General features: G+C 34.0%; 2 protein-coding genes across 7 annotated transcripts in view; both read left to right on the top strand.

Moving 5' to 3' along the window:
- Positions 1–2,392, top strand: part of LOC149921956 (unconventional myosin-Ie-like) — a 189,144-nt gene extending 186,752 nt beyond the window's left edge. Inside the window, exons 23-25 of the mRNA XM_090162099.1 lie at positions 315–444; positions 737–909; positions 1,185–2,392. Coding sequence (XP_090018225.1) covers positions 315–444; positions 737–909; positions 1,185–1,261 — 380 coding nt within the window. The 3' untranslated portion in view covers positions 1,262–2,392. The remainder of the gene's footprint in view (positions 1–314; positions 445–736; positions 910–1,184) is intronic.
- A 344-nt stretch (positions 2,393–2,736) lies between these two features.
- Positions 2,737–11,720, top strand: LOC149921957 (E3 SUMO-protein ligase PIAS2-like). 6 transcript variants are annotated; one of them, XM_090164177.1, is made up of 15 exons: positions 2,764–2,918; positions 3,225–3,382; positions 3,442–3,773; positions 3,836–3,920; positions 4,135–4,276; positions 4,358–4,492; positions 4,556–4,661; positions 4,729–4,802; positions 4,867–5,027; positions 5,086–5,258; positions 5,316–5,823; positions 7,017–7,198; positions 7,261–7,307; positions 9,689–9,755; positions 10,856–11,720. In XM_090164177.1, the coding sequence occupies exons 1-14, from the start codon at positions 2,895–2,897 to the stop codon at positions 9,740–9,742; spliced, it is 2,181 nt and encodes a 726-aa protein (XP_090020303.1). In that variant the 5' UTR covers positions 2,764–2,894; the 3' UTR covers positions 9,743–9,755; positions 10,856–11,720. The 6 variants fall into 6 exon arrangements, with proteins under 6 accessions (XP_090020302.1, XP_090020303.1, XP_090020304.1 ...); XM_090164178.1 differs by having other exon boundaries at positions 9,689–9,759; positions 10,858–10,926; XM_090164176.1 differs by lacking the exons at positions 2,764–2,918; positions 9,689–9,755 and adding an exon at positions 2,737–2,754 and having other exon boundaries at positions 10,858–11,720.
- The last annotated feature ends 1,007 nt before the right edge of the window (positions 11,721–12,727 follow it).

Consider the following 12,727-nt stretch of genomic DNA (forward strand, 5'->3'; position numbering starts at 1 on the left):
AAGATTTCGTTAACGAAAATACTTTTATGGGATGCTTATGAGTGATTATGTTACATATTTTATATTGATAGTTATGTGTTATAGATAACTGACAGACTTAGGTCGAAATAATTATAAACTTATGGTCTTACATTCGCCATAGCTTATTGTCCCCCCCCCCCTGCGTTTCTCCAGAAAAGACTAAACGTAGCAATGCTTCCCGTATGCAGCACGCCGGCAATGAAGCCTTATCCATTCCAAGTGTATAAATATACAAATTCTTGATGCTATATGAATTATTATGTTAAGTATGCTAATGTCCATTCATATTCCAGATTCAAATACATCATCCCAAAGAATACCATTGTTACCCCAAGGAGTTGTTCTGAAAAAAACCGCAAATTCGTCTCAACCCTCCAAAATTGATCATAGTTTTCTTGTTACTCCCGACGCTGGCGTTGCAGGGTAAGCTATTGACATAAGTAAACTATCCCACAAGTATGACACACATACCAAACCTTTTATCCAGTGCTATTCGTAACTCAGACTAAATAACTCAGTTATTCGTCCACTCGCTCTAGCGTCTCACATAGCGAAAGCCTATAGTGGGTGGGCGAATTTCTTGGTGATGACGTCACTTTGTGTATAGCTCACTGATAATTAGTTCAAAAAACAGTTATACTTTTGGAATAATTTTGTAGACTTATGATATTGTCTTTTATTTCATTTTGTAAAATTTATTTTACTTCAATTGTAGTATGAGAAGGAAAGATTCAAGGCAAAAAACACCACCAAATATTACTAGACCCAAACCAGCTCTTAGACCTAAACCAGGACTCCCAAAATGTAAAGCTTTATACGATTACGATGCTCAAGACACTGACGAACTATCACTTAAAGCTGGCGATATTATTGAAATAGTTAAAGAAGGTAATTTCAATTTACCATTTTTCATAACACCATCGTTTTTGATTGATTTTAACTAAAGGGAGTCTGAACTAAATCTAAAAAAGGTCTTCTAACACACGCTACAACTTATTTTTAACGTTATAAGTGTCAACCTCCCTTAGCTTCTGCTAAACCAAGTGGCAGGAATCTAAAATTCATTAAAGCACCATAAACATCGAAGTCCATACTCTCTTTAAGCCTAATTTAAAGTACTGGAGATTACAAGTATTATAAAATAATTTTAAAATGTTTTTTAGATGCTTCTGGCTGGTGGCAAGGAAAATTGAAAATGAAAGAAGGCTTATTCCCTTCAAATTACATTGAAAAATGTTAATAATCTTCAATCCAAACCTTCATTTATTTATTTTGCTTATTCCATTACAAGACATTTGTACATTCGTATCTTTTAAAAAAATTGTAATTTTGGTATAGTGACGATTGATAACAAAAATTAAAAGATAGGCGCGAATTAAAAAGTAGATTTTCCCTTTAAAGGGAAGATAAACTCTAGTATTTGTGTCACCCCCCTCCCCAAAGTGTTCCAATATTCGCCGCTCCCTCCTATGGTTTTAGACATTTTCTTACTACTTGGTTTGCTACTTAGGTCTTTCGCAAAGAACGTGTTGGAGGTTATATTCCTGTTAGAACTATAAATAATGTAAGGTCAAATGGAGCAAACAATTCTGCTCATAATGGTTCAGTATCTCGGAGTACAAACCATGCCTACCCCAAATGCTTTGAGATTATAGAAAGCTGTTGGTAAAAAGGAAAATGGATATGAGGAAAGAATCTTGGGATATGTTAGGCTTACAGACATCTGGTCGTACATTTAGTTTATCTTTATAATGCTGAAGCTTCTGTCAAATATCTGGCAGTATGCTTAGCTAAGGCATGACAGTCAGTGAGAAAAAAAGTATTTAAATGTTAGTAGCCAGTAGTTTGTATCATAAATACGTAGCTTTCATCCTTTTATGCCTAGAGAAAGCTACAGTTTTAATTTTTCATCTATATTTTCCTTGGCATTCCCTCCCCTACCCAAAAAACTGAAATAAGGTCTAAAACATATATACCCCACTATGCAAAGCAAAGCATGTTGCAAGAAACCTTGAATGAAACCAACTAACTCCTAGATCAAACCTTACGCATTGATTTTTTTTAAACTACGTCTTGACTTTCATTAAAGCGTTATACCTTTCCGTATTCCACAAAAGTGGAATTTTATAACTTTAAATAACAAACCTAGTCATTAAAAGGCATGAAAATCTAAGTAACAGATAAATTAAAGTTTGGTAGAAACCAAATATAAAAGTAAACTAACAGGTACTGGTACTTTTCAGAATAAAAATTTGTATTTAACTGTAAAGAAATGTTCAACTTTCGCTGGACATGATAAAATATGTTTAATGTATTTAAAATGTAAGATATATTTTATAATTAAATAATATAGCAGTTTTACTAAAACATTATTTTTTCAGAGAAATAGGATTATATGTTGCTTTTGTTTTAAATAAAAATTTTATAATATGGAACTGATCAAATACTCTTTAACAAAAAATAATAATGGCCTACATTTTACCTTTAAGAACTATCCCTTCTTTTAAACAATCGCGCCAAAATAAATAAACCAATGATATGAAAACTTACATTCGAATTTTTGAGAGAAGGGACTCTATTGGCTAACTGAAATTGAATTGAATTTGTACGTGTGTCAACTCTATTAACAAAGGTAAGGTAACGTCATTGAATTGAATCAGAAAATCTGACGTCACACAATTCAAGAAAATTTGAGGGCAACGTATTTGTGATGTTCTACGCGATTATTAAAACGTAGGTGAAATTTAGTACAAATATAACAAACGTTTCTCGAAAAAGACTATTAATCTAACGGTAATCTTATTGCAAAAGCAAATTAGAGTTAATATAAAAATAAAAATTTTAAATTCTAAAATTTTAACCCCCATGCCAAAATGTCGGAAGCGGAGGTCTTAAGAGTAAGTTAACTTTGTTTCGTAGAAATTTTCGCACATTAGGCAGTTTTGGTGCCTCAAATCAAGACTCGCTGCATGTAAAGTATTTCTTAAGTTTATTATTTCGTTATCATTTTATTTTTATTAAATTTAGTATTTTTTTAAGAGTGCGGGGAGGGGGTGAAGTTCATTGTTTGCATTAGCATTTGCAATAACTAAGGCCCGTTTTAGGGTTTTTAGAAAATTTTCGCGAAATTTTTAACCGAGGCCCATGGGTTAAATTTTCACACATTACATAAGAATGGAGTCTAACGGTAAAATTATGTACAGCAAATGGTGTTATCATTTCGAGTGACTGAGCTTCAAGTACTACTTGGATTTGCTGGCAAAAATAAAACTGGGAAAAAGAATGAGCTACAAGCTCGTGCCATTGAACTATTAAGACAACGCAACACTCCCATATTTATGAAAATTCGAGAACTCCACAAGTATTTAAACGGATAATATTGTAGCTAAATAGCTAAACTAATTTTACACGTTTCTGTAGGCGTTACCCATCAAGTACCAGTAATATAGATTTGAATAGCGGGAGCAGTAGTCATAACGAGACATCTGATTCTAATTACAACACCCCTTCTTCACCCGTCAAAGTGTCTCATTACGTAATGCCGCATCAGTCAATGATGCAGGTACCTATGAACATACATCCAGGCAATCCTCAAATGGGATATCGTAGCAGTGGAAGTAGTAAGCATTCGTCAATGATATCATCTAGCTCAGGTTCATCTGGCTTTCCAGTCCATCCTGATGTACGCTTTAAAGCTTTACCTTTCTACGATATACTTGCAGAATTGTTGAAACCAACAAGCTTATGCACTGGTATATAATTTGCTTTTGGTACAATTAATAATTTAAAATGAGTAATTTTTTTTAAATTTCAGCCCCTAACTCTAGCAACCGTTTTCAAGAAACTAACTTTGTATTTCATCTCACTCCTCAACAAGCCAATGATGTGGCAATGTCAAGGTTAGTATTACAAACTCATTTTCCACACATAATATACCCTATTTATACCCCAAATTAATTTCAGTGACTTAATAAATATTTAATGATGGTGCTTATCATAGTTAAGAATTGTTAATAATTTTTATATTATTCCTGCCTTTTAGAATACCATCATTTAATCCATAAAGTGCCTATATATATTTCGTTATTTATTCTTAATTTGAATTGTTTTCAGAGATGTACGACCAAACATAAAAAATGAGTATTCAGTACAAATCCAACTACGCTTTTGTTTGCTTGAAACAAGTTGCGAACAGGAAGATAACTTTCCTCCGAGTATTTGCGTTAAAGTCAACTCCAAAATATGTCCTTTACCAGTAAGTACCTTTTTAATGTTGATTAATAAAAAAGGAACTACGCTGCATTTTGCACGTTTAACTTTTCTGAAACCTTCGTAGAACCCAATTCCAACTAATAAACCTGGAGTTGAACCAAAGCGCCCCAGCAGACCTGTCAATATCACAACTTTATGCAAACTCTGTCCGACGGTGCCAAACTATGTTACTGTATCCTGGGCATCAGAATATGGCAGAGTGAGTCTGAATTTTTTTTCATTGGAAAAAGTAGGCCTAGGTTTAACCAATTTCTTTGTAAAGGGCTATGTCATAGGAGTATACCTAGTTAAAAGATTAAACTCCAATACGCTTTTACAAAGACTACGCTCTGTTGGTGTAAGAAATCCTGACCACACGAGGGCAATGAGTATGTGTTTAATATTGGTTAAAAACTATAAAAATTTCCTGCTTACTTAAAAATTTTTTTTAAATAGTCAAAGAAAAACTGCAACAAGATCCCGATTCTGAGATTGCTACTACTAGTCTAAGAGGTTCATTGATGTGTCCGGTTAGAGGTTTTTACATATCCGGAGTCAAAATAACTTGGATTAATTTTTTTCTTTCTTTCAAAGTTGGGTAAAATGAGAATGCATATCCCGTGCCGCGCTAAAACTTGCAACCACTTACAATGTTTTGACGCCTCTCTGTATCTTCAAATGAACGAGAAAAAACCAACTTGGATATGTCCTGTGTGTGACAAACCTGCAATATTTAAAGATCTTGTCATAGATGGGTATGTTCTATTGAAAAATTAATCATGGATTCACTCTAATGTTAATTTCCCTCAATAGCCTTTTTATGGAAATCACTACCAAAGCACCATCATCGTGCAATGAAGTTCAATTTCACGATGATGGAAGTTGGACCCCATTAGTAGCGAAGAAAGAGGCAGTTACTATCAGCACGCCTACTAGTTCCGTGAAACAACCATCAAGCTCGGCCTACTCATCACCAAAGAGACCTGGTACGTTACTACAAGTCATTGACATTTCAAATTATTTTTAACACATTACTATTGTAGCGTCTTCTCAACCGGAGGAGAAGAAAAAGAAACAAAAAGTGGAAATAATAGATCTGACCTGCGACAGCAGTACTGACGAATATGACGATGAAACGGATACCTCTTCGCCTATGGCTGTGTACAACACCAACTCAACCACTAATTCAAATCAGTCTAATAGCAACGCTATTCAATATAACAGCACCAATACGAACAATGAAAACTCATCAAGCTGTTTACCCAACATTCCAGTATCAATTCAGGTCATCTCACTTCCATCACCCTCGTCATTATCGTCGTGCTCGAACTCTTCAAACTCATCGCATACATCAAACAATTCAACATCAACCAACTACTCGTCCCGCAGCACAACCGCAGCTGCCACAACATCCTCTAGCACTCCACCAGTAGCTACGACTCCATCAACCAATGCCAGAGCAAACACTCCTCAAACAGTTTTAACTTCGAGCATTACTACAACTACAACCTGCATTTCATCTGCAAATCATCATTCAAGCACCAGTCGAAGGTATAGGCGTGCACTTTGTTTTTAATTGTAGTTTTCCACCAAGAACCGAAAGTAAATATTCCTAGGCATGTGCAAGTACTCGGCTCAAAGCTCCAAAAGCCTTAGTTGTAAAGCTCTAAAATGGTTCGAGCCTCAAATCGAGTCCTAGGCTTAGCTTTCGAGTACTCAAAACTGTGATTCTTACCAAGGCACTACTAGTAAGCTTTTTTATTGGGTGAGGTACAAGTACTAGTGGTTTCTGATTGGTCACTGATTTTAAATGTATAAAACTAAACCAAAACCATAAGTTACATAATGTACAGTGTCCTAGCTGTTTATTGTCAGTTGTTTGGGGTTCATCAGTCCACTATTTTCTTGTTGGAATCCCTTGTTAAGACTTAACAAATATTTCTTCAAATGTAAAAGCCGTGGCAGTAAATATTCTTTTAATGAAGAAATAGTACAACCTAGTGGTAAAGCTGTAACCCTAATTATTCGAGTACTAGAAACCCCCTTTTTAAACTAAGGCTAATTATTCTAGTATTAGAAACCCCCATTTTAAACTAAGCCTAATTATTCCATTTCCCCAAACCACTTTTTAAGCTAAGCCTGAAAGCTCGATGAAATTTTAAAGCTTCGCTCGATACCCGAAGAGTTTTTCATACTCGAAGCCCAGCTTGAAACCCAAAAATCAAGGCTCGCACATGTCTAAATATTCCATATTCCAGGCGGTTCAAAATCAAACATTTGTGGGGGGGAGAGTTGACTGCCAAGTTATTCATTTCATTTTGTGTTTTTCTACCTCCCCCTCCAAGGTTTGCACGTGGCGCAAAATGCTAGCTTGCCAATTGAATTGAAATGTATCATAATTCTTCGGTGCATAAAACTTTATTTGTATAGTTTGGTAGTAAATAAATTTCTTTATAATAGTTAATTTAGACATGGCAATTTTCTTTGTTTAATTTTGTTAACCAGCATTTTAAATAGCCTGATAGATATTAGAAATTCTAATTGCAGTTTCAATATAATATTGGTCAAGGGGTTTTTTTTGTTTTGGTTACTATCTATGATTAAAAGCTCTGGCATCTTTATTTCAATGAGCGTAGCAAATTTTAAGATACCCGGCAAAAACAAAACTATTTTATTCGCATATTGGTATATATTATAGTAAGAATTATCTATTTATAAATGTGAATATTAAATTTAATTCTTAGTATGGATGGAAATTCAAGCTCAAATCAAGGGATAACAAACTCCACCGCATCCGTCCAGGGTTTGTCTCTTGCGTCTAACCCGTATTCGGCAATGCCTATACTCGAGAGCAACAGCCCGTATTATCCACCTGTATCAAGCCCTTTGCAGGATTTCCTTAATCCAATGTACAACAATTACCCTAGTAAGTTATGGAAACAATCTTTATAAAATACAAAAGCATACATATTTTATCTTCAATTTTAGGTTTTGACTTATATTCTATGCTTCAAAATACGGAATCTGATCGACAGGTTAGTCTTTCTATATTTTATTAGAGTATGGTTTGTAAACATCATGATCCAGTAATTAGGCTTTACAGTTTACATAGAGCCATGCAGTGGCCAGGGTATAAAGTTAATAAACTGTTGGATTCAGTGTAGCCAATATTTGAAAGTCAAAATTCCCATTGCTGGATAGTAAAGTTTCCACACCCCTATTTAGCTCTGCCCACAACGAAAACTGAACGGAAAACATGAAATAATTTTTGGAAAATTACAATTTTTAAACATTTTGGTTACTAGGCCTATGCATTGTTTGATTGTAGTATGAGGAGGCGCCTCCTTGATATAATTTTTAAAATCACAAGATTCACAAACATACACTGCTGCTCTAGACAATTTTGGGCCTTCTATTGAGTATTGATAGTCAAATAAAAAAAAACATATGATGAATACCTGCAGACATTAAAATTCCCACAAAATCAACGTTTTTGAAAAAAAAATTACCTTTTTCCCAAAGAGCCAAATTGGACCCCAAAAATTCACACAATATGGAAAATTTCCCACAATCTGGCTACACTGGTTGGATTTTCGTCTGCTAAGCAGATAATTTGCTTTTATAAAGCACAAAGCGTCTGCTTAGCAGATAAAAATCCAGCAATTTAGTAGTGGGCTCCGAAATAAGTTTTTGAAAGTGGTCCTAGGGACTACTAACCCCTAGCGCCTCGAATTCTCAAAGTGGTCGTTTGGAGCACTGAATCTTGAAATTATTTTATTCCTTGTTTTATGGCTAGATTAATGATTGATTTGATTATATTTTTTCTGGGAAATAGATGTTTCAGTAAAACATCTTCAAAGAAATTGCCAAGAAGTAATATTTCTGAGAGCCAGGACCTGCAAGTTAGTTTATTTTGTGCTTGTTGAATTAATGGAAACTTTTCAATAGGCGAATAAATGAAACATCTTCCAGGAAATCGCCAAGAACTAATATTTCGAAGAGCCTGTACCTGCAAGTTACTGTTTATTTGGTGCTTGTTGAAAATAATGGAAACTTTTCACCTTTAAACAGAACGTCTTGTTTTTTCTAAGCCATAATATATCAAAAAGAGTTACATGGTTAAAAGGAAACACTTACGCATACCATACAGGTTGAAAGTTCCCATTATTTCAACAAACCCTATATAAACAGTAACTTGCAGGTCCTGGTTCTCAAAAATATTACTTCGGGGGGGGGGATTTCCTTGAAGATGTTTTATTGAAGGGCCTATTGTATACAGAACAGAAGTGTTTTTTGCTAAGCCTTAATTTGCAAAAAAGTTACCTGGTTAAAAACAAAACACTTGTTGCATTCCACAGTTGAAAAGTTTCCATTATTTCAATAAGCACTATATAAACAGTAACTTGCAGGCCCTGGTTCTTGGAAACATTACTTCTTGGCTATTTTCTTGAAGATGTTTTATTGAAAGGTCTTAAGTAACTGCAGCAGCTTTTAGTGATGAGTGCTAGATACTAAAAAGTGGTGCAATTTTGTGGTTTTTAACTACTAAACCACCCTTATTTCCAAGCCTGCTCATGAGTTTTTGCTTTGGCCACTTAGTGGTTCTATGTAAACTGAAAAGATTAATTACGGGTCTTAGCTGGGAAGCACCAAACGCGGTCGTAATTGTGAGAGAGCATTTTTCCCCAACAATTTTTCCTGGTCAATTTCTAAATCCCATTTTAAAAAATTACTTTTGTAATAAGACCAAAACTATGGGCTCATCCCTGGGTTTTAGGCCAGTTCGCTTTGCACTTCAACAAATTAGGGTTTGGCATTTAAAAGTACAAAAATCTGGTTCCAGTGGTGTAGACAAAAGTATAGTTGGTTCTGAACTCCCTTCCATTGGCCCAGGTTTCATAGCTTTAACTCTACTTAAGTTTCACCTCAATTCAATTTAATTCTTGAAGCATATAAAAGACTGAAACCACTGTTGTACTAACGACGTAAGTTTAACGTGAAAAAGTAAGAGACCAACATTTAGAGGAAACTAAGCTTTATAAGGGAAACAAACGCTGTACTTCGGACTATACATGGACTATTAGCCCATGGCCTATACCTAATAAAGCTTAGTTTCCCCAAAATATTGATCTTCTCTTACTTTTTCACGTTGGATTTGGAAAAAGCTGGAACTTAATTCTTAGACTTGTAGACCCCTCTCTTGATGAACTTCTCTGATAGGCTCTTCGAATGAGTTTAGCAAATTTTTTTAAACTTTACAATTGGGTGGGCCAAGTGGTCGGTTTCATTTAATTTTGCTAAATAATATTCTTGTTCCTAAGATTAAGCATTGTGAATCAATATAAAGAATCTTAAGTCTTTAAACCTTCTAAAGCGTAGTTAGGCCTTAGTGTATGTTGAGTTCTTTTTACACCAGGAAAGTAATCATTTGTCGCAAACGACCCTGGGAGCAAACAGCATGGAGGAATAAAGGAAACTGAGAGAGAGGTAGAGATTTCTTTTCCTTAATCATGAAATTTGGTTGAAGGGACGGAAATACTACCGTAGTATCATCAATTTATTTCAATGAATTCATGATAGTATTTAGTATTTTAATTTTTAAATACCTCATGGTATTTCTTCTGCTTGATGAAATTTTATTTTGTAAAGTTAGTTTTCAAAATTTGTTGGGTGGAAGAGAAATTAAGTAGGTTTCGAAACACCTTTCGAAAGTTTCATCAAGAAATTTATATGTAGTGCCAATGGCTTGCACATAATAGTATAGCTTAAAATTCATCAAGGAAGGGGTGCAGTATTGGTGCCGCTAGTCCCAGGGTGATACCTACTATTTTAAATTTACTGAAGGGTCAAATAGTAGATGAAATTTTAGTACACCCAAAGATACAAAACCTACTTTGAAGGGGAGGTGGCGACTAATCAGTTACGATCCTTCATTAAATCAGGGTGTTGAGAACCAAATTTATTTAGACCTAGATTGAGCCGCAGAGAGGCCAATGTGATAAGTTCATAAACCATTGGATTCAGTCTGCTTAGCAGGCACATAGTGGAAGAAAATAAAGTCGTATTGGCTGCTATGCTGCCCTATTTCAACTAAAAAGACTAAATCAACGATTGTACTGTGCATGGGCCTGAAAGTACTGTACAGCACTTTCATCTCATAATTAAATACTTTTATGACTTCTGTTACATAATAAATATGTTTCCATAAAGTAATGGTCTTCCTTCCCACTCTACGAAAGCAGACTTGAAAATAGGGGCAATGGAGGAGGTCAATGACTCTCAAAATAAATCCTGCGAACCTCGAAATAAATCTTTTGTAAGGGGTCACCAGGATCCTCGATTTAAATGAGAAACATTTATATTTATTTATATATTCTGTTATTCTTTAAATAATGTTTAATTTCATTCCCCAAATCCCCTAACACTTGGAATCGACCAATTAAACAAATAATCACTTTGTTGCGACAAAACGCTCCACTGATGTAGATAATGCAAATTTATAAGGCCAATTCTATCAAACTCGGGGCCAAAGGGAGAGGACACTATGTTTACTATTAAGTTAATAATGGTCATTTACCATTTCAGATAGCCTCGTACAACACTGTACCACCTAATATGTCAAATAGAAAAGGGTCTGGCACCACACCAGACATCATTTCTCTAGATTGACAATTATGAAACAGCTTCCCAGAATGGTCATTCTGGGAAAGCACTAAATGACCAGCTTGATGATGAAACATCATCAGAAAATGCAAAAGAGGCAAGGAATAAACATTACATCAGATAATGACTATATTTCTTTTTAATTTAAACACAAGTCTAAATTTATGCGAAACATAATTTGAACTAAAGTTTTAAATTTATCGACTTATATCACTAGATAAAGTGGTAATTTATTGAGTGCTAATTTAACTATTTTGTTGCCCATTTAAGTACGTAATTTCTTTTTTAGTTTGCGAGAAAAGTGTAAAGCATTCTTATATTTTAAATATTTTTGCATCATTATTTTTGGTTAATAACACCTGCACTGGAAATTTAAAAATGGTTGTACAAAAATATTAACTAAATTTTATATATGTAAATATTCAACATACCCCAAAAGCAAAGTTAATTTTATTGGATTTCGATGAGCTTTTTTAAAATTAACCTGAAACTATGAAATTCAGATTGAAAAAAATCTTTTTTTTGTATTTTATTTAAGAATATAAAGTTTTGAAAGTTTACTGTAAATAGAATGTAAATGTTTTATTTCTCTTTTATACGTGTTTATGGGGGTAAAAATTAAGAAAGTTTGTCAGAAAATGTAATACTTATTGAAGAGAAGTACGTGTAACTTTTAAAACTGATGGTACCAAAAAGTAGAAGTCATTGTACATAAATCATTACTATAACATGGATAGTTATTGTATTTCTTGGAAATTAAAATAAACTATATCCGTCAACTTCAATTCTTCGAATATTTTATGAAAAGAAACCACAACAAATTTACTCAAAATTGTTTCTAGAGTGGGTTAATTCAAGTGTAGAAACCATATTCCTAATTTTCGGAAGTCTAAATTCGCCAATTTTTCAAATTTGAACCTAAATAAGAATTCCACTATATTTTCTGGCCGTTGACTTTTGACCCCTTATAGAGAAAATTAATAGACGTTTTTGGTTGAATATCAACACATTATATATTTATTTTTTTGATACTTTAGACGATACTGAACATTCGGAAGTAGTTTACATCTGCCCCAATACTAGTTTTGGGTGACGTAGGGTACGCGACGATTGTATTAATAGTTGTAGACTAAACTAAGGCTTGTTTTAATAGAAAACAGGGTATTTAAATACGGAGCAGCTACAAAAGAGCGAGAAATGGCTTGTTTCATTAGAAAACAGGGTATTTAAATACGGAATAACTACAAAAGAAACATGATTTTTTTATTTTAATGAAAAACAGGGAATGTGCATTCGGAGAAGCTACAAAGATGGCTGGTTTCAATGTAGAACAAGATAATTAATTACGAATCAGCTACAAAAGTACCAGAAATTGCTAACCTAACCTTAACCTAAACCTAACCTAACCTAATGTTAGAACAACAAAAAAATACTGGTGAAAAAACAAAAATGACAAATAGAAAACATTTTATAAGAAACTAAAATCTTAGTTTTGTCTACAACTATTAATGCAATCGTCGCGTACCCTACGTCACCCAAAACTAGTATTGGGGCAGATGTAAACTACAATCGAACATTCCTGTATCAAAATTATTTTGCGGAAATGAAAATTCGCGGAGATATTAATTTTTTTAAATTAACTTTTTCTTTTGAAAATTAACGGTTTCAAAAACAATAATTTTGATACCAAAATGTTCAATATCGTCTAGAGTTTAAAAAAAAAGTAGAACAGACGTTGGTGCGCTTGCGGTGGTGTGTTGATATTTGACCATTATTTTCTTTAACTCCCAGT

Source organism: Leiobunum rupestre, chromosome 11, assembly GCF_980474605.1.
Source record: "Leiobunum rupestre chromosome 11, qqLeiRupe1.1.hap1, whole genome shotgun sequence".
In the NCBI taxonomy this organism is placed as follows: Eukaryota; Metazoa; Arthropoda; class Arachnida; order Opiliones; family Sclerosomatidae; genus Leiobunum; species Leiobunum rupestre.

Coding starts and splice junctions, on each gene's coding strand:
- LOC149921957 (XM_090164174.1), top strand. CDS start 2,895: ATGTCGGAAGCGGAGGTCTTAAGA. Junction 4,662..4,728: donor TGACCACACGAGGGCAATGA/GTATGTGTTTAA, acceptor TTTTTTAAATAG/TCAAAGAAAAACTGCAACAA. Junction 7,199..7,260: donor AATGTACAACAATTACCCTA/GTAAGTTATGGA, acceptor CTTCAATTTTAG/GTTTTGACTTATATTCTATG.